At 38.3% G+C, this 27,054-nt stretch overlaps 1 protein-coding gene across 6 annotated transcripts in view; it reads right to left on the bottom strand.

Moving 5' to 3' along the window:
* The window catches only part of WDR37 (WD repeat domain 37), a 40,638-nt gene extending 13,584 nt beyond the window's left edge, over window positions 1-27,054 (bottom strand). Inside the window, exons 1-12 of one of the 6 annotated variants that reach the window (XM_068673489.1) lie at window positions 26,879-27,054; window positions 21,852-21,883; window positions 18,636-18,813; window positions 14,714-14,810; window positions 12,030-12,125; window positions 11,798-11,862; window positions 7,516-7,651; window positions 6,863-6,934; window positions 4,448-4,492; window positions 2,651-2,727; window positions 1,067-1,304; window positions 380-521 (exon numbers count right to left, since the gene is read on the bottom strand). In XM_068673489.1, coding sequence (XP_068529590.1) covers window positions 380-521; window positions 1,067-1,304; window positions 2,651-2,727; window positions 4,448-4,492; window positions 6,863-6,934; window positions 7,516-7,651; window positions 11,798-11,862; window positions 12,030-12,125; window positions 14,714-14,810; window positions 18,636-18,773 — 1,106 coding nt within the window. In that variant the 5' untranslated portion in view covers window positions 18,774-18,813; window positions 21,852-21,883; window positions 26,879-27,054. The other 5 variants (XM_068673491.1, XM_068673488.1, XM_068673493.1 and 2 more) reach the window with 5 other exon arrangements.

Raw genomic sequence — 27,054 nt, 5'->3', positions numbered from 1 at the left:
AAAAGGCAGTAACAATACTGACTGTAGGTGAAAATAAAGACAATTTTCACTGAAACTCCTACCTGTCCTCCTTACGACCTACCATATGACCTCCAGAGGTCCCTTCCAACCTCAATTATTCTGTAATTCAGTGATTTATTTCACACTGAAAGCACAACAAGCGGAGATGACCTGTTTGATCAATTGTAGTAATAACCCTAAACTACAGTATAACCAATGCAAAAAAAAAAAAAGTCTTATAAAACAGGGGAATTAACTTAGTACCTCAAAGAGCACATTAACAACTTTGTTCAGATTGGCAACTGAGGACATTTATACTTCTAGAACTTCTAAAAAAATTTTTTTGTTTTGTATTAATTGTGAAGTAAGTGTCACTTACTCTGTGTGGCCCTGAAAGACATTCACAGAATGGATAGAAGGATCTCTGAAATCCCACAGACGGAAAGTTGTATCACGGGATGATGTCACCACAAGACGCTGGGTGGGATGCGTACAACAATGCGTTAGCTCTTGGTCATGCCCTATAAGCACAGATGAGGACATGTAAGGTAATGAAAATAAGACTTTTCATTTCCACATATGCTTGGAATGAAATGCTGATGATTTTTTTTTTTTAAACAAACAGTAAACAATAATAATCATCATTCCAAACTTTCATTTTACTGTTGCTATAAAAGTTTAGAACTATATTTAAAAGCCAAAACAAAAAAGAAAAATCAGACAATTACCACTCAGTTCACACGACTGTTAAGTAGCAATACATTATTGCTACTTAATATGCCACGAAGCTAACAAAAACTTTTTGCAAGAGATAAAATTTGGCTACATTCACTTTAAAAACAACTGCTTCATTGGCCATATATCACATGAAAGAACACAAATTCATGCTCACAGGATTCACAAGGTTGGAATTTGAGAAGCCACTCAGAACTGAGCAGCAGCGGCAGCCCTTAGCAAGCTCACACCATACTCCAGTGCAACAACTTAACCTCCCCAGTGTTTCAATATCTAAAAGTAATCCCACATATAGAAATAAACCACCAATTTTATCTTTCTGAAGAAATACCTGTAAGGGAATGGACCAGTTCAGAAGTCTCTACATCATACAGATTTGCTGTCCTATCCCAGGAAGCTGTCACAGCTTGCTTTCCCCCCACAAGCCAGTCAGCTGCTATGACCACTCCTTGATGGCTTTTGAGCGAAGTTAATGGGGCTCTGATAGTGGGACAGTCACTAGAACCATCTCCGTCTCCATCAGGTTCATCCTTATCTGAGAACTCATATTCATCTTCTCCAGACACTTGCTATAAAATGCAATAGGAAAAGGAATAAAAATAAATGGGAAGGAATGTCTCAAAGTCACATTTTACAGTGTAAATGCATCCAAACCCCTTTACTGTGAACGTGGGTAGCTTAATTCTCTAGAACCTAGCCTACTCAGGTATCTACTACGAAAATCTTAATTGAAGGGATAAGGCAGGTGAGTTAAATGCATTTTTAATAGCTTCTTCATTTTCAAATCTCTCCTGAACTGTTTAGCTCTGAATATCTGCCCACCTTACAGTCTGGCAAATCTTTTCTGTAAATCCTCTCACTCTATTACCCTGAGTTTCATTCCCATGCACGTATTAAGGGACTTTTTTACCTTTAATTTTTTTAAAAAATCAGAAGCATCTAGAAGGACACTGTTTTTTAATCTCTGGGAAGACAATCATTTACAGTAATATTTTTATCCCTTAGAACTCAAATCCCAACATCAGGATTTGTCTGTAGGTCCTCACATCAGAACTGCATGCTGACACAAACAAAATAAACTCTTCTGCATAGGTGAAAGTATCCAGCTCTGAAACCAACCTCACTTATGCAAGCCAAATACACTTCTCCTTCACCATATTCAGAGGAGAAAAAGTAACATTTGTACCAATCAACTCAGCTGAATCAAACATTTGCCATTCAGAAATCAACCTACATATCTCACATTATACAGCCATCTCCTGCCTCTACGCAGCTTACGAACTACAGCTCACGCTACGAACTACATTTTACATTTGTCTTCACAATTTAGTAAGGGTGACTTGAAGTCAAATACAACACTTGACAGTCTACAGTAAATGTTGTTCCCAGGCTTTTATTCAGTCAGCAAATGTCAGTTAGTATGACGAATACTGGCAAGGGTCAAACAGAAATCAGATTTAGAGATACAATTAAATAATTGCCAAAAATATGAACCTTTACCATCAGTTTTCAATTCACAGCAACTACAGCTAATGCAGGTACCTTGGTAAGGTAAGGTAAGGTACAAGAACTTAATTAGTTTAACTTCATAATTATTTATGATTGTACTAGTTACAAAAAACATACTTGCCACCTCATTTACTTATATGTTCAGCACCTTCAGAAAAAAAGTCAAAGTGCTTGCAGTTTCATAGCCTATTCTGCACTTCTATTTTGATCTTCAAAAACATGAATCTTTTTTCTAAAGATGCTGAAATATACCTGTTCAACTAAAACCTTAAACCCCACCTTTTCCAGTCCTGAAATCATGCAATTTTTTAATTATGTATAAATTTAATGTTTAGTATTATCATAACACCCATATCTGATGGAATTGCTGTGCAATTAGTTGAGTTGCAGTAAGTTGATTGCTTACACTGCAGTCTGCAGTTGGCTGAGGTGTAGGCAACTGTACTATGTATCTCCAGATGTGAGCTGTCTGGTCTCCAGATGCTGCAGAGGGAAAAGAAAGCACAAAAAAAATGGAAGGGGGAGAAAGAAGAGGAGAGACCGACTAAATAAGAGCATTTCCATTAAAAATAAAAACAAGTTTAAATATTACATATTTGGCAATAATGTCTGTGTGGCATTTTTTTTTTTTTTTTTTTTTTTTAAAAGCAGACACCACTGCAACTTTTGTGGTAAGCAAGTTTCAGTGAAATGGCCCCTGGCTTCAATACAGATAAGAACATAATTAATCATGCAAAATGTAAGTATCTACCAAATTAATCCTTCTTACAGTGAAAAATATCTACTTAAATACTACAAATCAGAACACCAGTATCACTGCTGTTCTAGTACGTAACATCTGAAGAAATTACTTAATGCATTAGCAAGAGCCATCTTTCATTTGCCACTTCCCAAAATGCTAGGGGGTTCCTCTTCATTCAATGATTTCTTTTGTTACATGTTTCTAGCACATTTTTAATGAGAAAATCAAAACAGCAAGAGTGAAGCTATTCTGCCTCTGCCTTAAGCAACTCAGCTTAACTAGCACCAGTTCACAGCTCAGCAGGTATCATTTGATTTTAGACTTCACCTGTTTTTCAAAGAAACCTACCCACTAAACAAGATTCTCTTTGTTATGGACAAAACAAACATGCTCCTAATACTTAGGGAGTACAATGTTGAGAGTGCTACACTGAGAAGAAAAACAGTCTGTTATGTGTGTGCACAGACTTGGAAAGTAAAATGTGTGTGAAAACATTTGGAGAAATTTATTTTTAATAGACCAAGTAAGACAGGTTAAAAAAAAGTTCAGCCTTACATGCTTTTGGGTGTCAGTATTCTGGATCAGGGAGGGAGGTGTTTTCTCACTTGCTCCCCCCCTCCCCCCTTTTTTTTTTCCTCATTTAAAGTAGTCAAGTCAATCGAGTGACACAAATTTTCAATGGAAATGTTTTGTGGAAACGCCTCTCAGAAAAACAGAAGTCTCACTATGGCTATTTTTTTTGCTTTGGTTTTTGTTTTTGGTTTATTTATAAGTCAGTTTACATAACAATATTATTTATGGTACTGCAACACTAACTATAGAGTTAGCATATGAAAACAGGAAAATCCAATTAGCCAAACTTAAATCACCATTAGCCTAGCTAGAAATCATGCCTACCTTCTTTTAAGGTAGCCACTGCTGAAGCAAAAAGCAGCAGCATTTTAATTTCTAACCTCAATAGCAATTATCTTCATTTTACAGTGAGTTACCCAAAAAACGCAAATTGAATCCAGATCTCTTTAATCCCAAGGGTAGCACCCTAATCGCTGGCCCATACAAAACACAGCACTAACCACATTAGACAATTTTCAAACCCAAAGCTTAATGACAAAATTCTCAATCCTGAAAACATCGTTACACTACCATCCATATTTTCTTTCCTTCTTTTTTTCTGCACATTCAGTATCAATATTTTCCTTCGCTTCTGGAAATATAACTTAATCCAAAAGGGCTAAGATGTATGATTCCAAAGGTCTGTTTTGGAGCAGGTAAGCACAACTGACAGTATGATATGATAAACAGATGGAAAGATCTAGCTCTGATTTCTTACACATTCAAATATTAAGATCATTCTATCAGCAATGATACTGATAAAGTGGTGAGAGGGGAGACAGTAGTAAACGATGCATTTATTTTTCCAACATAATTAAAGTACTCAGCAGATGAAAACGATGTACGTACCTGTAAGAGCCACTTGCTCAGTTGGATGAAACTTTATGGAATTTACTGTGTAAAACAAAGGAAAGCTTTAAGCTAGCATACTAAAAGAATTATTTCGCAATGCTTTATCGTAAAGTATTGAGACATCAAGAAGTCTTCAGTTTTAAATAACTTCTTGTCAGATCATAGTCTCTTAGGTGAGAGAAACCACAATGATATTTGAGCACGTAAGCCTATGTAGTATCAAAGAAAGCAGTTATTGTCAATCACAGATACCACAGTACACATTTTCTAGCAAGTTATTTCCTAAACATAGTGCAAGTGTTTCATGTTAAAAAGGACAAAAAAAACTATATTCATGTAATTGTGTGCAAGCTTGCTGGAGATAAATTCACTCTAGGGAAATTTAGAGCATTAAGTATTCATAATCATTTATAACATAATGAAAACTTCCTACACAGGACCATCAACTTCCTGCTTATTGCTACAGATTACAGGAACAAATGCCTAAAGATCCAATGGAAATAATAGAAATTAGACTTCAGTCCTGCAAAACTACATGTAATTGAAGCATGAGTGTTTTACAATACAGTCCTAAAAGAATTCTATCAGCCTACAAAGCTGTTCTTAGCTCAATGCTTAAAATTCGATTACTTTACATTACTAAGCACTTTCATTTTCAAAATCCATGAGCTTCTCCTCAATAGTTCTTCAAGAAAGAACTTGAAAATCATTTCTATCATACAAGTAAAAGAGATGCCCATGATCTCAAAAGAGAGTGCTAGAATTTAGTAGGAAATTGAAAAAGTTACTCATTATTCATGCTGATCTACCTCAAGTCTACTAATTGCTGGCATCGAACATCCCTGCTCTATTTCCAACCAACTGTCAAACATAAACAAGTAAACAAAGCTAACTAAATACGAGCTATATGAACTGAAATTTAACTGTAATTCTTTTATTTTAAAACTTAGTTTACAAACTGTTTGATTATAGTTTGGAGTCTTATTATTTTCATGATTACCCAAAGAGCAATTTAAAAAGAAAATAACAAACAAAAACATCATCAACTCAACACAGGAGCTGGGTACATACTAAGTTTATGTGTGATGCTAAATTAGAGGAAAATGCTGATTTCCTTAAGGGTAGAGACCTTACAGGGATATCTTGATAGATGTGAGTGCTGGTCAATCACCAATCGTATGAAATTTAACGAGCACAAATGTCAGATTCTGCTTCTGGGACAGCATAATCCTGGCTGCACATGCAGGCTGGGGGACAAGAGGTTGGCATGCAGCCTTGCAGATCTGGGGGGTTCTGGTTGATGGTAAGATCAGCATGAGCCAAAGACACGTCCTGGTGGCCAAAAGGGTACCAATTGTACCCTCACCACACTGCAAGCAACCTGAGAGACCTGCACAAGTTAAGTGTGACCTGTTGTCTCTATGCATCTATCTATAGGGCGTTAGAATCCTTATGCTATAGGAGCTAGTAGTCGTAGCAGCAAAGAAAAAAAAAAATAGAACTCCTGGCTGAAAGCAGCTGACCTTACTGCACAGAACTTAATCCTATTTGCGTCCTTGCCACAGAGTTCACGTGATGTGCCAGCTGCATTACCTAACCAAACACACCAGGTTAATGACGGTGTCCCTCATCTTCTGGATGCATGACTCAATGCTCCATATGCGATATGAGAGCTCAACTCTCATCAGCAAGTTAAAGCTATGGAAAACATCACCACCTTTGGTCTATAAAACCCAATATTCTTACCCATTATGAGGTAGAAGGGAGCTAAACAGGTGCTTGTTGTCAAACTGGACACCAAAAATGAAGATTAACATCAGAACACTTACTGCACTGCATTTTTCCATCCAAGAAGCAATACAAAAACACTAAGGTCACATTTCTGAAATGTTCATACTGTTATAGAGGAAGACAAACAGGGAAGTAACTATCTTCAAAATAAGATTTTAATACCATGCAATAAATTATATATTGAATCACATATTGAACAAAGAAGTGAAGATCGATGGTCACCCAGCACCTGTATAGTGAATCACAAATAAAACACAGATCCTACAAAATAACCAGTTTCTGATTGTGTAAGCTTCTCTTTGTTCTGCATACGCATGAAGGCCTTAATGAATTCTGACATTTAACTTCTAAGTGTTGTACCTGTGTCTGTTACATTTCTTTATATGGAGCTGTTTATTCATTCAGCATTTGCAGAACTGTCTTAATATCCCTCTCTAAAATAGAATCACATTAGAAAACATTCACAGTATGAAGACTAATGGAAATTTACAGTTAACTTGCTAATGGTGTTGGCAAACCTGACAGTAAAACCACAATAAACATTTCTGCAGTTGTCCAAAACACATTTCCCTCTCCCAAACACATTCTGCTTCCAGTTTACACAACACGCCCTTATCTTACCTGATCCAACGTGCCCTGCATACTTGACAAGGGACTTCCCTGTTTCTATGCTCCAGAGCAAAGCAGTATGATCTACAAGATTAAAAAACAGCTGTAAATATTGTTACAAGTGTAAACTTTTAACTTTTAACTCTGATTCAACAAGCTAGTTATCTTGGGCTGTACAGCATACCATACAAAAAGGACTTCAAATCCAGGTAATGCCAGCTCCTCTTGACTATTAGCTTTCACATAAAATAGAAAAGCTTCCAATCATTACAACTTAAAGCAACTCTCAAAACAAGTAAAAGAAATTACCCCAATCAGATTAATCTGCAGTAGGTATCAAAAGGCAAGTTCTATTTGTGGTATTTTTCCTAACTTGAAAACTTGATTTTTGGATCACAACAGGTACGTCAGTGACCCACGCAGAAGTAAACTGACACAAACTTTAGAAAGATCAATAAGGATGCCTGAATTTTCTGAAGGTTAAATGCATTTCAAGAAAAATCCAACTTAAGGATTTTTGAGACAAGGAATTTCTTTGTATCGACTTTTTCAGAGCTGTGCTCATTGGTGGAGTGAAGGATTCAGGAATGCTTTTGATCTACATTTACTATTGTTTAGAGATTACACCACAATTTTCTGAAGATTCGAGTAACACAAAACGTTACCAGCAGATGCAGTTCCCAAAACCACAGGCTGAGTTTTCGCAACGCTGACATCCCAAATACCGTCCCTGTGGCCAACGTATTCCTTTACCAGTTGACAGATTGCCCTTGATGTGGTAGTTTTAAAACTGGAGACAATCTGAAATAGCAGAAAGACCAAAATCTTCTTTTCCACACTAACACAAGATTAAGTAATTATTTCACAAATACAAATAGATAACAATTTTTTCATACCAATTCTTTAGTTTTCAACAGTTCACTGTTGTCAAGAATTTGACGCTTGATGGCAGGAAAGTGAGTTTGGATGCAAACATACCACAATTTCTTATAACATGTCCTTTTTTTTTTTTTTTTTTTTTTACAGAAGGCTAAACAACCTAGTACTGCACTAATACAACCTCTTTGAAGTAAAATACTGTACAAATGCAGTGCACACTTCCCATCAGCGTGGGTAAGACTGCCAACAAGAAGACACCTTCTTATTTCCTAACGATTCCAATTCCTTAACAATTCCAATTGTCCACTCCCAAACAATTATAATTGACAACAACAGTGCAATCTTTGATAAAATCTACTATTAAATAATTTTAATAAAACCCACAAACATTCATTTTTTTCACCATTTTTTTTCCAAAACTGCAAAAAGCTAATTAAATCAAACTGTAATCTGAGAGCATCTGACAGTTTATTTCTGCACTAACACATTTTCCAAGATATGTCAAACTCATCTAAGCGTTTGACAAATACATTCCCTAAATGTTTTTAAGGGAAAACAGAGAAGACTCAATAAATCCAAATTAGTATGTGCATAAATAATAGTAAATCAAAGGAAGAAAAAATCTAGCAAAAATGGGAAAACTACAGGACATTATGGAACAAGAAAATAGAAACCACTTGGTGTCTATGGAAAAGTAATCTACTTGCAGAAATTCTGTATTTTCAGCTGAAAGGAGACTGTAATACTTTTAAAGAAAAAAAAAAAAGTTTGTCTCACTCTAACACTTCCAGAGACAACTGAAAACAAGACTGCTCTTACTGCAGTGATCTTTCACCAAAGTATCATTTACAAGTTCCTATTATTATCCCACGCATCTTTTATCCTGCATACGATTATGGGAAGGTATCTGACCATTTGATTCAAAACCTTTAAATGCTTCAACAAAAATCAAATGAAGACATCTACAACTTAGCAGAAGTTAGAAAATTAATTAAGTCTACATTTCACATACAGTAAACTAAGGTTAAAATCTCATTAGTTTGTGGCATCAAAAAAGAAGTTCTGAAGCATATCATTAAAGCAAATTACTTATTTAAAATGTTCTTAAAGGGCATCTTCCAGACTTAAAACCAGAGTATATTCCAAATCCTGAGCACATCGACTTTACATTGGCAAAATGATAATGCCCTACATGAATTCCAAAGTAACCGTTAATATGCAATTCTGTTTCATGGCAGCAGAAGCAATGGTTATTAAGGCTGCATTGAAAAGAGAATGGGTTAATGGAAAAGTTACTAGTTCAGTCATACTACAGAGTTTCACAGGTGATGAATACAATCCTATGGGTGCAGCCTTAACACTGAATCTTGTCCTTGAACTAAACAAAATCAATCTATGAGAAACAAAACAACAGATTTAAGTAAGGAACTAAATAACAGTTAAGGACTAATACAGCACTCAGCTCAAATTCCAAACCTGAAGTTTCTCAGCTCTCATACCCACACTCAAGCTCCTTTTACACTATCTTTTTCTAATTTTGAGTCGAATCCTCATGCAAAAGTTGTATGGGAAACCTAACTCCTATTCATCAACAAGCACTGATGTTTCCAAAACTGCTGGGCAGTTTCTATTTAATAGAAAGGCCAAAATACTCCTGCTGGAGCATCAGCCATTTTGAATGAACGCAAGGGATAAAAGGTCAGGAATATTACATGTTTAAAGATAGATACATAAATTTGTTTGACACTTTCTCTACACATGGAATCTTTTTAAAAGCATATATATACACACATATACACTCCTCTTTTGCTGTCTCTCACTTCACATACCAGTAATTGGATCAATTGGATCTTCCCTGGGTTACTTCCTGGTTCCTTACACATTCACAAACATTTTTCCAGAAAATGAAAGGAAATCTTTCAATACCATACAACTTGCTAGATGCCTCTGCACTGCAGAAAGTTTTTAAATTATTTGAGCAGGCCTCATATTATCATATGCAAGTGCAAGTAACCGGGCAGTATCTTGATAGTGTTCCAGTTTGTCCTATTTGTTAAATTGATACAGTTTCCTGTACTTCCTTCTGTACAGAGATTTGCTAGTGAGAAAGCAATTGTTTGCATGTAGTGTCAAAACACTGTAAAGATGTCTCTGAAATGGACAGGATACATTAGAGCTAAGAATGAAAACTTGGCCAAGTCAGGATCAGCAACACTGCACTGTGGCTGACTAATGGAATTTACTGTCGAAGAACATTAAGCAGCGAGGTTAAACACTACCTCTACCAAAAAGTTTTATTCCCTTCAACTGCTCAATGGACAGGTGAAGTAATTCCTTCCTTTAAGAGTCCTTTTCCTGGTCCAAAAGAATCAGAGATCCTGGAAGATAGTTCATGACGAAGCAAGTTATGCAATTTCAGTTTATTTTCAGATTCTGCATAAACTGTTAATGTGCTCCTGACATCTTATAATCTGTTACAGCTGGGGGTTGTTAACATCAGCAATAACGTTGCCATCAATGCATGAATTTCATAGAGTAATCCTTGTATTTGCAGAACATTTAATTTAACGTTAAATAACAGCATCTTGTCCATTAACATACACAAAAATGAATTTTAGAGTACCAAGCACTAAATCCACTCTCTCTCCAGGATTTGAGCACCAGTGAGTTACCCCAGGTGCCAAAAGTATCCTTATTCTCTGATAAGAGTTTTACCAACTTGAATGTTCTCACCTCTCCTCTTTACATCCCAGTAAATTCTGATTTAAAGTTGCAGAAAGAAATACTCCACCACGTTCAGACGTGTTAGTTACCAACTGATATAATCAATACGATGCTCACTGTCAATTAAATTCTTCTTGTTACACTACTCAAGACTACTTCAATGCGCATGCATATCAGAACACCGGGAAACAAAGCAGGTACTCAGGATTCTCCCAGTTTCCCATGCTGAAGTTATGAGGTTCACCTGTCTTGCCCAGGAAAGAATATGAGCACTACATTGCTAGCAAGTAAAAGAAGGCAAGCATTTAACAGCAGGTGAAAAGATTAAAAAAATAAAGCAGAAAGTATTAATTGATAACTCCATGGTATTGTACTATTAGTACTATGTTGTCCCTATATAAGTGGCCTCACTAAAGGATTTATGAGTCATTACCTATTAAAAAAAAAAAGTATCTCTGTTCACCAGATTGGCAAGAATAAAAAAGAAAGTTTGAGAAACAACAGGAAAAAGGGAGAGACCAAATAAAATATGAACTCAGATGTGTTTCACCACACTATTCTTATTCTCTCACTTTCAAACTACTTAATAGACTGTACTTCCAAGACACCTGCAGTCATTCTATTGCCTGCAACAACAGTCTCTGCAGAGCTTCTCATAATTAGGTTCACAACCAGCTCTCACTGTTTTTTCCTCTGAGACTTCATATTTTATTTACTCTTAACATATCACAAAATTACCCTGAGACAGGGCAGAAAGAGCAGCAGGTAAAACCGAAAAATGTGAAAGAGAAAAACAAAAGTACTGAACAAACATAGCTGTACAAAAAGAAAAACATCAGACAGGGTAATTGTGCTAAGAGACCTGACAAAAAGATAGCTAGCTACTAATTTTCAAGGCTTGTGACATAAAGAAAAGGAATTCATAGTTTAAAAAAATATATACCTAAACCTACACTACAATGCCTATTCATATCTCAGGTTCCAATTTCAACTGCAATATCCAAATCTATATTCAGAAAAAACTAATTTCTGTTTCCTTCATCAAAACTTTAGCTATCTTTACAAGAGAGCAGTCTCACACAAACATACACACACATGCACATTCTCTCCCCTCCAACATTCACTCTTTAAAAATGTGAAGAGTTAGTGTAAAAAGGTGGTGGTAGCGTGGTTGAAGCAATGAGTAATTGATGAATCCAAGATAAAGACACTTTTCCTCATTAGGCAGGTTCACATAAAGCACAGCACTACTCAGCTTAAAGAAACCACGACTTACAACTTCAGGACAGCCATGTTAGTCTCATGAGTACACAGTGATGAGTAGAGGTTTAATTGGTCTCATACCTTGCTAGTAGATGCCTTGTAAGTTGTCTTTAATTTCTGAGAAAGCTGACTGGTACTATGACTGGCTGTTGAGACAAATAAATGTAAAGGAAGATATTTCAAATACAGCATTAGCTTATTTGTAATAGGTATCTGGCATTAATTCCTTTTAATAAATTTTAAGTTTAGGCCAGCCACATACGAAAAAAGTACATTGAAAAAGACTATACAGAAATCTTTGTGGATCTCTTACCTTTTGTTTTCAGTTGTCCTTTGCTCAGTTCAGCTCCATCAATTGTCTGTCCTTCAGCTGCTAAACGCTCATTAAGTGTATCAATCTCTCTACGTACTGATGAGAGCAAAAATTCACATTAATACAAAAAAATATAAGTATCATTAACAATGTCATTAACATACTATTTAAGAATTGTTATGTAACATATGCACAATGTATTTTGCATGAAGGACAGGAAAATAGATTAACTGTGATTTTAGAGAAGCAGTTCTCACCAAGACATAAACCAAGACTCATGCTGAATGTTCCAGAGATCAACCTTGACCCAGATTCCAAGGAAAGTATTACTGGCTTCTAATTACTGTTGCTTTTACTATGAAACGTGACTAAAGATTAACAAAGCAACTTCTGCGAAATAAATAACCCACCTTTACTGACTTAAATCCAACAGAAGGCAGAAAACTTACATCATCAGAAATATTTTAGCCACACAATTAATACGTCATTTCTTGGCAAAGATTTTACTCATCATGAAATAGTATTTTCCCCCGAATGCTTTTCTACTGCTAGTTTCAGGGAAAAAAAAAAAAAAAAGTAGAGCAAACATGCATTTTACAACACTTTTGTTGTATTTCAGAGTGAAGAATGACACATAAATTTGCACTTAAGCATTTTCAAAACATCAGGTACAATCAAAATGTTTGTGCATGTTACACAGAGCATGTATGCAAGAATAATCTGTCAATTATTTATGACTCTTGCTAATGCCATTTGAACACCAGAGTGATGGCATAGCTAAAACAGATCAGGTACTTGGAAGTGATTTCCAGTTGCTGGGTTGGTTTTAAAGTTCCCCGGCTTCATTTTATAAAGATGAAGATGGCTTAGTTTTTTCCTCAAAATCTGGGCTGATATTCTTCAAGCATCTTCCTTAGGTGAAACTTGGTTGAGAGGCTTTAGCCAAGCAGTTTTTAACTGTTCTTAAATCTAGGTCTGTCTTTTCCACAAATTCTTAGGACTACTGTTTTTAAAACAAATAAATAAATAATCTCTCATTCCCAGACTTCAGAATAAAGCTTTCGGATCTGGGAGAATAATCCACCAGGAGAGTGTTTTCTGACATTCCTAAGAAATTCAGAGAAGTCTCAGTCATAAGCACTAGGAGTCAGTTTGCAACTGTGTATCAAATCCAAGTGCCTGAAATGAGCAAAGCAAGGTTCTCTTTCCTGTGTTCCAGGTCACATGCACCTAAACTTATTAAACACAGAATGAAAGAGAAGTAAACAGAGAGACAAGCTTGTAGTAACAAATGACTGAAACAGACAAGCCAGGCAAACTAAAAGAAATGGCTGGGGAAAAAATAAAATAAAAATCAAGACTGCAACATGGAAGGAATCAGAAAAGGAAGAAACTAGAAATTAGCTGCAACAAGGAAAAGTGGATATATGAAAAGCCAGGAAAGAAAAACTGTGTGAGATTCTCCACATAAAATAACTGCAACACTAACACAGGAGTTAGATCATGAGCCACAGTAACAGACTCAGCATCAAAAAATTTGGAAGTTGTCAGGGAGGCAGAAAGAGATGACAAATGCCAGGAGCAAAATATAACTAGCAGGTGAAGAAGGATGCAGAAGTAACAGAAATAAGATGGAAGGAAAATAACCATGCTCTGGAGGGTACAGCCAAATTTACCACTTGTTTTCTGACAGCCATTTGTGAATTTCTGAAAATTTTGGAAGGAGAAGGGGGTCATAAAATACTTTTCTTGCTTCCAGCCAACTTCACAGCAGGAGGCCAAAAACTGAGGTGTGCAAATTGTCACTACTGCAAGAAGTGTGCAGTATTTCTGACGGCCTTTAACCAACACTGTCTCCAGTTTTTAAAATAAGAAAAAAGCAGCACATTGTCCAAAAGCATGCAAGAGTGTTTTTGTAACATGAGTGTTTGCTTTAACTGTGATAACAGATTAGCTTTGGAAAAAAGTTTGACTTGGAGCCAAGACAGACAGATTCCACAATTCAGAAGCCAAGCCATGCAACACAGCTTCCAGAACGCAACAAGGAAAATTTAGCAGGGGCTTCACAATATGGTTGCTTGTGTTACTTACTCTGGGTCCTCTTACATCACTTTAGATCATTTATATCACAATACAGTCATTACACATAGAACATTTTTTCCAGATAACACCTGGGATTTTTAACTGAGTGCTCAACTTCAAAATTCATGAGCAGCTGCAGGTGCTGATTATGCAATGCGTGAGGTAGTATGATTCAGAAACACTACATTTTATACTGTTGTGGTGTGTTTTTTTTTTATTTTAAGACAATTTCTGACTAAAATTACATCATTAAAATGAAGCCTGTAAATATATATTGCAGTCACAGTCTCAAACGTCAATGGCTGCATAGTTACTGCCAGATTAAAATGGTATAAAACCAAACGTGCAGCGACAAGGAGACAGCCACTTCCCTTTCTCTGCCAAGGAGGGTATCACACATCAGTTCTCACTACTTGCGTCAAAGAGCTAAGAAAGTTATTTTTTCTGAAAGGGGACAAACTCTGTCTTTCACTACAAGTTCACTACAAAACAGTTCTTGAATTCCTCACCAAAAAATACATTAAATTACAGTATCCAGTGTAAACTCTTCCAATTCCTAAGTCCAAACAGTTCTTAAGTTGCTGAAAGAAAGATATACTCACATTCCAAATTTTCAATATACAGGTTTTCAAACTCCCGCTCTATTTGTCCAAAAAGTTCAAGGAGTGTGCTCCGAACAGAAGATGGTAGCTTAGAATCCTAGAAGGCAAAATACCGGGTTTTATAGTTTTATTTAGATATTATTATCTACGTATAGATATAGATATTATATATATATATATATATGCATACATAGAAAAGTTTACTCTGAGCTGCATTTGCCTTTCAATCTTATGCCAATTTTAGAAGTTTTCTACCTCTCGGCTAAGAGGGATATTAAAGCTTCTTCTAGCACAGAACACAAAACAAAAAGTTTAGGGGACATTTCTGTGCAAATAATTCATTTTACATATGCTTTCTCATTCAAGGGACAGAATTCAAATGACCAATTTTTTTATTATTTTTATTAGAGAAAAATTATAAAAATATAACAATAAAGGAAAAAAAAAAGGTGAAAAAATGTATTATAAAGTCAAGATGCTTCTAGTTCAAGAAGAAAAATACCTCTGGTTGACAAAGTAACTTACAAGTTGACTATGCATTACCTGAAAAAAGTGCTTTGTTATGATATCTACTACTAAACCTACGGACAAACTAAGCTTTTCAACAGTCACCTATTTTTGTCACTAGCCATAACTAAGTGTGAAAGAAACAGCAATCTCTAACCCATCCCTCCTCCATATTATTCAAGAACCTCCCTGTTGCAGAAAATGCTTTGAGATAAGTTTGCAGAGAAAGGCTGAATTTTTTTCAGCATAATCAACACCACAGTTCTGAGGCATAAAAACGTGTGATAAAACCACTAATGCGGGATTTAAAGGGCCCAACTTCAGTATGCAGTTCAACACAAGTTTCTGAAGGCAAACTACTTAAATTTTATTAATCTGCCTCTGAAATACCACCCTGTCACTGAAGAAACCCATACCGTACCACCAACAGCTGAGCACTGATTTCTGTTGGGATTCAAGGTCCCCACTCTATCAGTTACTGAAGAGCTTTGAGAAGACAGCAAGTACAGGAGAAGGCTGCAGCATACTGATAAACTTGCGACCCAGTACTAACATGTTATAAAATGTAAAGCACAGCATGCAGCTAAAAAGGGGTACATTAGAAGGGAAAAAATACTGTCATAAGGATGATAACTGTAGTAAATTAATCCACTAGCTGGCTTAATCTACAAATATGAATTGAAGGACAAGCTGTCCTTGTACACCACGCAAATAAATTATGCTAAAACTGCTATTTTCTTCTGCTGCTGATAGACCACAATATGGGCTTACTGCAGTTATCATTTACCTACTTAGCCAGTTATTTGGAAATTTCCACTTAGTGAGCCCTACCCTAACATTGAAAAAGCTCAACTATTCCTTTGTAGCATATCTAGCCTGTCATCTTGGAGTTCATCTAGCAAATACAGGGAATGTGCCTATCAGCAACTCAAAAAATAAAAAAGTACAAGTATATACCTTCAAAGTCTTGAAACCATCAGCTCTGAACAAAAAAAAAGAAATTGAGTCAGCTCCTGCCACAGCACAAACCACCACTACTTGAGGTCTTGGAAGTACAGGAAAACCATTACTGAGTGGAACATTAATACAGAAAACCACCCAAATTACAGTGAACTTCATTATTTCAATGCAAGTTACAGAATGATTATAGCTTGTTTTGTTCTTACGTGTCCCAGCAAACCCAAACCAAAAGAAATAGTTTCCATTCCTATACTCTGACTGCAATATGAACAAGCGTGTGCACACTAGCCATTAGAGGGCAGCATGCATCTTTGATCAAGTCAGCATCTAAGCGATCAGAATTTAGCCTAACATTCTGGTTCATACATTCAGCACGACTGACTATAGAGAAACAGAAAAGCCTATCACGATCTTCATTTTGTATTAGCTAATCGGTTGTCTCTGGATATCCAGCTTAGAGAGAAAAGCAAGAGAAACCACTGCCAGACACAACACAGAGCACACCCGCTTTGTGCACAGCTCTGTCTTACACCTGTTTCATGGCTACTTTCAACTGGGAAAAGCAGGTAGGGTGCTGAAAGAAGCAGTCCTACACTCCTCGTGCCTCCCCAGTTACTCTGTTCTCCATCGTCATCTGCCTCCCCCCAGACAGGGTACTTCTCTTCACACATTCACAGAGAACCAGAATATCAAACAGATCCAGATTAAAACCAGCTCGGGATAAAATTGATTAAACAAGAATACTACACAAATTAAACACTACCAAAAGAAATACTGAAATTCAAACAATTATTTCTGATTCAACTACCTGCTAATTCCATACAGCAAGGTTATAAAGGATACTAGGCTAGCCTTCTAAAACTGTAGAAACAGGGAAGGAAAAGTAGGGAAAGTTTTTATTCTACTTCTCAGAGCTGGATAGCATTAGAAAAATCTAAACCTGTCCTAAAGTAACCAACACAGTAAAACGCATCCACTTCCTTTACTAACTTGAAAGTTGGCATAGCTTAAATTAGCTTATTAAAATACCACGTAAAAAGTATTTTTGCAGATAAGCAGACAGCATTATCTAGATTTCATGCAGTTTGCAGCTCCTCTGTGAAGTAGCTCTATCTCTCTACACATTAGAGCTGGCCACTGGCTGTTCAAGGTTAAAGGTCAACAGAATAAACTAAGACGACACACAAAACACTTAAAAGATCTACATACTACAGAGCAATACACCTGTGTAGTCTTATAGGAAATACTAAAATAAGTTAATGTGTTTTTTTGTTTGTTTGCTTGTTTTACTGCACAGAAGTGACAGCATGACCTCCCAGCTGCCCTTCCCTCCTGAAGTCAGGCTGTAACAGCCCAAACGCATGAGCACTTTTCTGTCCGAGGAAGTATTGCCATCCAACTTCCAGATGACAAGCAGCAACAACTTCAGCTCTGTCAGTTCTCAGAAAACTAACAGTGTAATTAATTGAATAAATAGATTCAGCACAAAAGCCTGTCACACCAGAACAAACACAAGCTGTTGTTCACTTCAGAGTATCTGCAGACCAGAAGAGAAAGTGAGGTTTCCCATAGCTAAACGCCGTTACAATTTCAAACCAACTCTCTGATAAACATCAAGTTTTGCATCATCTTTGCCAGGCCCACGCTAATATTGCATATTCAACTTGAAAGCAGATAGTTTTCAAACTGCTACTTGCTTATTTGCCAGCACTGCTACAAGCACTTCCTAAAGGGGTCTTGCCTACAGTTAATTTCAATATTTAAGGTGAAGCATTCCAAGTGGCTCCAAACTGCATGCACTGTACAGAGTGACACGATTTAAAAAGCTACAGAAGTTTGTGGTTGTTGTCCTTTCCCTTAAATTAACTGCACAGAAAATCCCACCTGTATCTGAGCCAAGTTAAAAAAAAAAAAAAAAAAAAACACACCACAAACAAAAATCTAAGTTAGCTCAAGCCTGTCAAGTGGGCAATATTTATTTATTTTACAGAAAGGAATGCAGAAGAGTTTTCTCACTAATACCTTCCCTATCAGAGCTGTAATAAACAAGTATTTCAGTTTATCATACTCCTAAATTACTTCTGTTCCAATTTCAAACTTATGAAATCAAGAACCAGTCTTCACCTTAGAGGTACGTGGAGATGGCAGGGGGACGTGCAGCAATCCAAACAGGCTTTTTCTCTGTATTTGTTAATGGTTTCATCATTCGTGTAAGAATACGTAAAAGCTAATGAAAAGCTTCCCAGGTCTGAAAACAACCTGAAACGCTCAACATCTGCGTCAATGGTCTTCAAAGACAGTCAGCACTTGAAAGCAAACATGTCTGCTGTTTCTCCAACTTCACTGGATGTATTTCATCACTTAAGTTTACTTAGCTTCTTCACGTAGGGAATACTTCATTAAAAACAAAAAAAAAAGCTAAGGAAGTTACCCAAGCAGTAGCGTGTTACCTTACCTGCCCTTCCAGCATGTCTCTCTGCAGCCCAGCCCGTTCTTGCTCGGAACTGTTGGTTCTTCGGATGGAAAGGCTGTGCGATTTACGTTTCTGCTTTGCTTGGCGAGCAGATGCACAACTTCCACTTTCTATTGGCATTACTTCAAAAAAACAGCTTCACAGAGGCTCCTATGATAAACTAAGGACAAGCGTTAAATGTCACAATTTGCTTTCCCAAATTAATTGGAGGTTTTTGGTTATTTCCTCAAAATAAAATTCTGCTAAATTTTGGAGTTCTTTAGGGTGTCATTAAAATAGAGAGATCCTATTACTCATAAGTTCAAAATCATATGCATAAATGCAAATAATGGAATCATTTTCACGTTACCGTTTCATTAGCTTACAAACCTCCACAAAAGGAAAACAAATTCCACTACCTTGCTCATTTTGGTGAACACCAGCAGCAATAGCCCCAAAATGCTTCCAGAAAACAATTATTATGCATACTATAGTTCACTGAAATGCATGCAGAAATTAAAACCCAGCTGGAAAATGAAAGCAAACAGACATGATAATTTAAGGACACTGTCAGGTTCGAATTGTATAATGCAACTTTAAGCACTAGCATATGAATGTCAATACACGTGCTTGTTTACATATAGCAGAATTTAATTTTAATGGCATTCTGAAAACTACTTTCCACTGTTTTTTGACAGCTCATGGTTTCACTTTCTTGGACAGTAAAAGTGCACTTGCCTTAATGTGACCACCGAAAGCGAGCCTGACTTACCAAGTCGTTGCTGTTAATTTTCAAACTTTGTCAACTTTTTAAAGGCAATTATGCGTTCTGATATCCCTAAAAAAAACCTGACAGTATCACCAAATAGCATTACCATGCATGATCTACTGCTTTCCCCTGTGTAAGAAAAATCAAATCATATTCGATTTCTTGCATAAATACATGGAGAATATGTTCTTTACCATCAATTTGTTATTATTTTTAAACAAACATTTAATTTCTGGATTTCTTTTTATTAATTAAACCTGATATTCAACACAAATTATTTTAGCTTCATGGGGCACCAGCTGTTATACATTTTGAAAATTTCAGGATTTATTATTCTGAAAATAAAAATTCATTCTCCAGCATAAAAGATTTCTGAAACAACAATTACAACTTAAAATAGCTGCAACAGTCTGCAGAGAAATAGGAGAGCAGAGTTGGCAAAGCTAACAAGGCAACTGAGCTTCCTTTCAGACAAGATGATCAAAGAAAAATTTAAAGCAAACCCAGGGCCACTTCCAATTTAAGATCCGCCAACACACTAGATCTCAAGCTAGGAATGAGCACCATAGCTACGAACAAGATGAGGCATTAACCACTTTGGTGTTTTTGACATGGTTTTTCCAACTTTTTAACATATCATATAGCCAAGGAAAAGCAGAACTTACTAAAAACACAGTATACCGTGAATACAAACAGCTTCGAATTTGCCTTGTTTTTTGTACTTTTTTTTTTTTTTGTATCTTCATTTTGTGGTATAAAGGAGCCTTGATGTAATTAAGGTTTTGATGCCCATAATCCTCAGACCTTCTAAAAATATAATTGGTATTTCAATTAGTTGCTGGAACACCTGAGCTCCAGTAATCTGACACCAATCCCCGAGTGGATCTAAAACAAAATTCAGGTTGCAGCCCTGGCAGCTTGTCCTTCGCTGAAATGATTTCATTCATTTCCACCGGACTCTGCACAGTCCCCCCCTGCACCTAATCCCACTGGAGCTCTTCCTGTGTGATTAAGCAGTAGTAACTAATTACCTATATTCACAAACCAAAGGAGAAAGAAGAGGAAGAGCTACCATCGGGTAGTTTCTTATTTCACTAGGTTTCTTTTTTCCCCTGTGGCTGGATTCCTCTATCATTACAAAAACAGGGGTGAAATTACAAAAAAAGCCAACCCCATAATCGAGTTATTGCCAATTTTCTGGGCTTCACTGAGTATTTCCTGTTCTTGAACATATGGTCAATGATTAGGAATAGGCTTTCAGTGCTCCTCACATTTGTGTTTCTTTGCATACTACGATCAGGCACCAAGCACTGTTGGAGATTCTTCTCTTTCTTATCCCACCTGGGAGCCACTCTTTTGGTTGTTTTCAGTTTAGCAGATTCTGTGGTGTTCGTGATTAATTTTTGAGGCCCAGTGAAACAAACTGTGCACACACATAGATGCATTGAACAGTTTTATACCTACACATGCACACAGTTGCATATAATCATATAAATCAGTTTACACTGTTTCACTTCAACTCTGTGAAAATAAATCTGATTTCTAACTCCTGCCAGACATCAGCTGCTAAGCTGCAGGTACCCACAGAGATGTTAACATCGTTTATATTTATTCCTTACCAGGCTTGTTTACTTACTCCTTGTTTTAACTGTGTTAGCTCCCAACTGCCCTGCGTTGCCAAGTTCCTTCATTTTAGAAGACATCACCAAGCTACACTCTTTTCTGTGCTGCTCCAGGACGTACAGATTCGGCAGCTCTACACCAGCACATTCCACCACGTAGAATTTAAAGGGACACAGTCAGGCAAGATTGTACTTTTACACAGTGAAATGCTCCCAGTAACTGCACGAGAGATGCTATTTTCAACGCTGCTAAGCAAACAGAAAGGTGAGAGACGCTTCCATACTGTATGCACTTCACCTGCAGCCAGTGTCACTGCCAGGAGCCGCACTCTCCTCATGCACCAGCAGGACCACGTCGCTCATGCACTGCTCTGGAGCCAGCAAAGCATGCACGCTCCTCCCCAGGCCCAGCACCAGGGCACAGCCAGAGCAAAGCTGCAGCCGGAGAGGCAACAAGCAGGCACGTGTATACAGAGGGCAGGAAGGAGAAACCGAAGGGGACCAGCTCAACTTTCTGGAATATTAGTCAGAATTCCACCCAACAGCCTCAAACTTCCAGGAAGGGAGCAGTCATTAAGAGCTTATAAAAGCAAGACGTAAATTCATATAGAAAAAGAAATGACAGTGTCCCTTTAAATATTGACTTCTCTTTGACAATTTCAGAAGTGTTCGGACACAACAGCGAGAAGCTAGGGATTTTCCCAAGAGCAGATTTCGTAGAACAGATCCTTGGCAATACGATACTAAAATATAAATAAATAAGGTGCTCATTTCTAGCAGTTACCTGATTCCCCTCATTACGTAAGGTTTTCAAGCAGTGAAAATTACCTGTCCAGAATATCAGTGTCATGTTACATATCCTATGAAAACCATATTAAATATTGATTAGTGACACAGTCAGTAGTATGCAAACCAAAGTTTTTCACATTTCTGAAACGTTTGTAGTTAGAACACGGAAGACTACGGGAAAGGGGGAAAGGGGATATATCGATACAAGTTAGGGCTAAGCACCAAATCTGAGTCAAACAGAGTAAGAAAAAAGGCATCAAAATGACCCATTATATACTGTTAGTCAGACGTAGTTAATCAGAGCTTTGGAATGCTATAAACGGGTTGTGAGAAGACACATTCATTTCCCCTTGCTTAGCAAGACTACCAGTAGGAACGGAAAGTCACCAAGAGGCATGGGACTGGTTTCCTGAACCAAATGAGGCTGAATTCACAACAGCTAAAAATTAGCATAGAGTACACAAACTGTACAAAAGTACTTCCCAAGGGAAAAAACAACAGAAAAGGGGGAAGACAGCTGTATTACTAAACTACATTCAATAAAGGCACACCACTAAACCAGCACTGTATTATTACAAAGCGAGCTTGTAGGACACATGGAGCATTCCTGCACAATTGTTTGGGAAAAGGCGGCTTGCATAGGGCTCTTCACACAGCGATCTGTCAGAGCCTCAGGAGTGCTACCAAATGAATTTCCAACAAAGTCAGTCAGCAGAAGTAAGGGAAAAAAAAATGTGTCCTAGAAAACAGTCTAGACCATAGGTGATTACCACTTTCTGAATGCAAAGCTACTCTGGCATTTCAATTATGCTGTTTAATTAAACTCCTATCATATCTTATAGCATGTTAAATTAAAGTTCTGCCACCTACCTTTCTGTAACAGATGTTACCATGTATTCAGTCACAGGAAATATTTCATCAGAGTTAACAGCAAACCAGTTACTGCTTTATTCAGCTACAATAAAGGGCACTGAACAGACCTGCACACACAGATCTTACTCGACTTACAGAATTAATTCACTGCAGCCATCAACTGATTCCCCTTGCATGCTTCTGCTCTCGAGCATGGAACAAGAGCAGCAGGCTGCTGAAAGGAAAGAATTCCTGGGGTATGCGTGCTGCTGAAGCCAAGGAGAAAATCTGTTTTAAGAAGTGTCAGAGCGCAGACAGAACGGCTACAGTACTGCATTTCCTTTTTTGTTCATTCAAGACAACACGCAAGGCTGGAAAGGGAAAGCATCAGGAAATTTCAGCAACATCTCTTACCCAAGATCTCCCTGCTCCATTTTGTTTAAAGTTTAGCAATGCTAACACTTACTATTTAAAGGATCATCAGAAACAAAACAAAACAAAACAATTTTACTGGGTTTGCGTGTGCTCTTAAATCTCTTAAACAGTTTCAGGTCTCTCTGTTTCAAATATGTTTTAGAACACAATTTTGGCATATACTATACAAGAAACAAAGGCTTATTGCAACAGCAATTATTGTCCTGTGCAACAATAAAACCTTAAGGTACAAAGATGCAAATTAACACATCTTCATAAATGGGGAAGGAAAGGGGAAAGAGAGGAGAATGACTGCAGCTATGAAGTTCTTAATCACATGTAACTGAGTTTGACAGCATTACTCACGAGTTAAGGGAATTTAAAAATCAACCTACACCACTACAACCTTTATTAATATGCAAAGGAATCAAATTTAAAAGCGTTTTGAAGTTTTCACTGAACAATTAGTTTCGAGGATGCTATACATTCAAGTGTAGTTAATCCATTGCAAATGCCAGGAACAGAGCACACCTGAGAAGGATCACATTGAACAGACTTCTTTGCAAGACTCAATGTTTTTCTAAAGATAAATATTTAGGAAACAAAACCCTTCCGGATCATCCTAGATGATGCTAGAACCTCTGATAAGTGTGCTCAAACCTAACAAAACCCACTGGAGTGTTACAACATGATTTTTTTTCTCCTAAATTTAGAACAGCACGCTCTCAAGCAAAACTGGATGTTACTTGAAACGTAAGAGGGGAGAGCAGCCCCCAGTGAAAAGGAGACAACCTTCCTTTGACAGCAAGCATGGTAAAGGAACTGCACCAATGAATTTTAAGTATGTTATACAGCTGGGAAGCGATGATAAAAACTTCAATGTACTAGCAGGAACCTACCTCAAGCAGGCTTCTAACACCAACACTGAAGAGTGAAGCAGGCCAGTTTTGCTGCTAGCAAGCTTTGATCTTGCTAATTCAACTCTGTCAGCAAACGTTGTGATCCCGTCAAAATGCAACACGGACCTAGGCTGCTGTCTACTAAAGCAAAAAATTATACCCTTAGCCATACATACTTATTTTAGTTGACATTAAACAATAATCAATAGAAGTAGATGACTTTTTATTTAGAATACAGAAGAATGGGCTCACTGTTCCTACTAGTTTAAGCCGCACAGCGCACAATACAAGCTTACATTTAACACTAGTTACTTACTTCTGCAGTATATACACTGTGCTTATTTTATTAATAAGTATTGATTAGCTGACTTTTCTCGAAGAGCTCAATAAAGAGCATCAAGACCTTCTAAATTACTTTCCGCTGGTTAAATCCCAAAGAGCAGCTTTCAAACATACTTTATTTCCTTAGCCGTTTCACAAAGCCTTTAGCTCTCATTCCTGTATCAGCAAATCCCTAATAGCTTGGAAGTAGTCTAGATGCGTGCTCGGGTATGCAAATACAAGACCTGAGGGTGAGGAATCCCAAGGAAGCTCGAGCACAAAGGTGGTTTAGCCAGGTATTTGTTTAAGGAAGCGCTGCATCTAATTAAGAGGTCAGATTCTTGCTCTGCTATTCTCCAAACAATACATAGGTGCTTATTACCAAGTACTAGATAAATTGCCATCGCATTTGTATGCGAGCAAAGCGACCTCAAGTATCACTGCCTTTCATTTGGGAATACATTAGTTGCTAATAAATTAGAGGTTTATTACTGATGAGATGTCAGCAGAAGCAACTTGGACTCTAACTGTAACACACCTAGCAAGCCTTTCTGAAGCACTGAGTAACCCTCAGACAGCACACTCCTGAAGCATTTCCTCCTGTTACCGAGCAGGGAGAGCTACCAAATCTTCCGTCCGCACGCCTAACAGCCCTGCGAGTACCCAGTCCCACCACTTTGAAACACCAGGTCTCAAAATAGTCAGCAGGGGTTAATCGATGAGGAGAAAACAAGAAACTCCTCTGGCTTGAGGTCCTGGTTCCTCACTGCTCGCATGCAGAGCACTGGCAAACTCACCCCGCAGGGGTTTGAAGTGTTGGCATCTGGAACAAGCCCCACACACAGCCTTCACCTCGCAGGCTACAAGCCTTAGCTCCAAGACCAACAAATTGCAGAGCATAACCCAGGCCTCATCTCAAACATATAAAATACAATGTTGCTTCGCTTCTCGCTATGTGACACCTGGTAATTCTGGTTTGCAATTCCTAGATCGTGTAACAGCAAACTCCTCTTTTAACACATTTTCATCCCGCTCACAAGACTTCTTCCCTGACTGCACCAACGCTCCAACGCACTTCAGTCCATACCTGAGGCTCTGCATCCATTAAACATGTCCTAAATTTAAAAGAAACATGATGTACAAGCATGTCTACATTAGAGAGATAAAGTCTGATCTCACAGTTACCTTCAAATTCAACATAATAAACCTAGTTTAGGGACAAGTATACACATAAACAAGTGGCATTAAAATAATTTACACTGGCCTTTGCCTTAAATTCTAACACTTTGTGCATGCTCTTCTAAAAAAAAAACCTGCCCAAGTACACAACACATAAAGCTACATTTAAAGTTACTACCGAAAGACAGGGTTGGGCTGACACATGCACAGAAGATCTTATCTAATATAAACTACCCATAAGAAAATGCACCACAGGATTCTTGAGGTTGCCAGATCTCTTTTTAAAATCTGATGTTAGAAAAAATGCCAACAGCAGGCCTGCTTGGAAAAGTCTCAGAACTTGGTTTAAGCAGAAGGATAGTGACGTTTCAAACCCAGCACCTGAACAATAGAGATTTGTGCACTCAGTGACACTGAATCACCTCAAAGAGGCTGTTCCACCAGTTCTTTAGGTAAATCCTCCATGAATTGGTGTTATAGGCAGTGTGCTTGGAAGTGCTGTAACAAAACAAACTTCCACAAGCTGGAAGGGACAGCGAGTAATAAAAACACACGTAGAAGTTTCCCTTTTTTCACAAGACATCCCTGAGCAACATCTCAGGGCTTCGCTTGAAAAAGTTTTCCTCACCTCCACATAAGCACCATCTTTTTTGTTTCCTACAACTGGAAACAAATCTACTCAACCTTTCAACACGTGAAGCATATTAACTCCTCCCCGAAAATTGTTTCCACAGTTTTTAGCTCAGGGAAGAATAAAGACAAACTGCAAGTGCACCTTAACAGGCCTGAATTTCATACATTTTGCCCAGTTCTGCGACACCCTCCCACTGCCGGAGGCCAGGTCTACCCGATGCCTCCCCAGCCAGTGTTCCCCTGGCTTGCCCAGCCGTGCCCCACTGCAGGGGGTGTAAAATGGGGCCTTTTGGAATTTTAACCCCATTTTTGCGTGATGAGAGGGTCTGAAGCAAACCGTGAGCCACAGAGCTGGGCTTGTCCTCAGGACACACAGCAGGAGGTAAACAAAGTTCGCCAGCAGCCCCCTGAGGAAGCGCTCCCACTCCCACCGCCTGCAGCACTGGACCATCCCTACGCCCCATCAAGAATAAAATTATATGTATATATATATAGGATAGCAGGCATAGGAGAGCGGGCAGGCTCGCTCTGGGCGATTTTGGCTTTTAGGGAGGGATGCGCCAGGCGCTGCCGGCGGGAGCCCCGCTTCCCTCAGCGGGCCCCGAGGCGCTGGGAGCCCACAGCCCGGGTCCCCCCGTTCCTCCCCGGTTCCCCCCGGTCCTCACAGGTCCCTCCCGGTCCCGTCCCCTCAGGGCAGCCGCTGCCGGCGGCGGGCGGGTGGGCGGGAAGATGGCGGAGGCGCGCTGAGGGGAGCGGCCCCGCACTCACCTGTCAGCACCGGGCGGGCGGCGGAGGGGGGGGTGGCAGCAGCGGCGGCAGCGATAGCTGAAGTAGGAGGAGGAGGAGGAGGAGGAGGAAGAGGAGGAAGGCGGGAGGGGCGGCCAGCAGCCCGGCAGCGACCCGCCTCGGTGCGGAGCAGCCCCGGCGGTGACATCCGGCGGCGG

Source organism: Anas acuta, chromosome 2 (genome assembly GCF_963932015.1).
Source record: "Anas acuta chromosome 2, bAnaAcu1.1, whole genome shotgun sequence".
NCBI lineage: Eukaryota > Metazoa > Chordata > Aves > Anseriformes > Anatidae > Anas > Anas acuta.
This window is presented reverse-complemented; position numbering and strand designations above follow the sequence as displayed.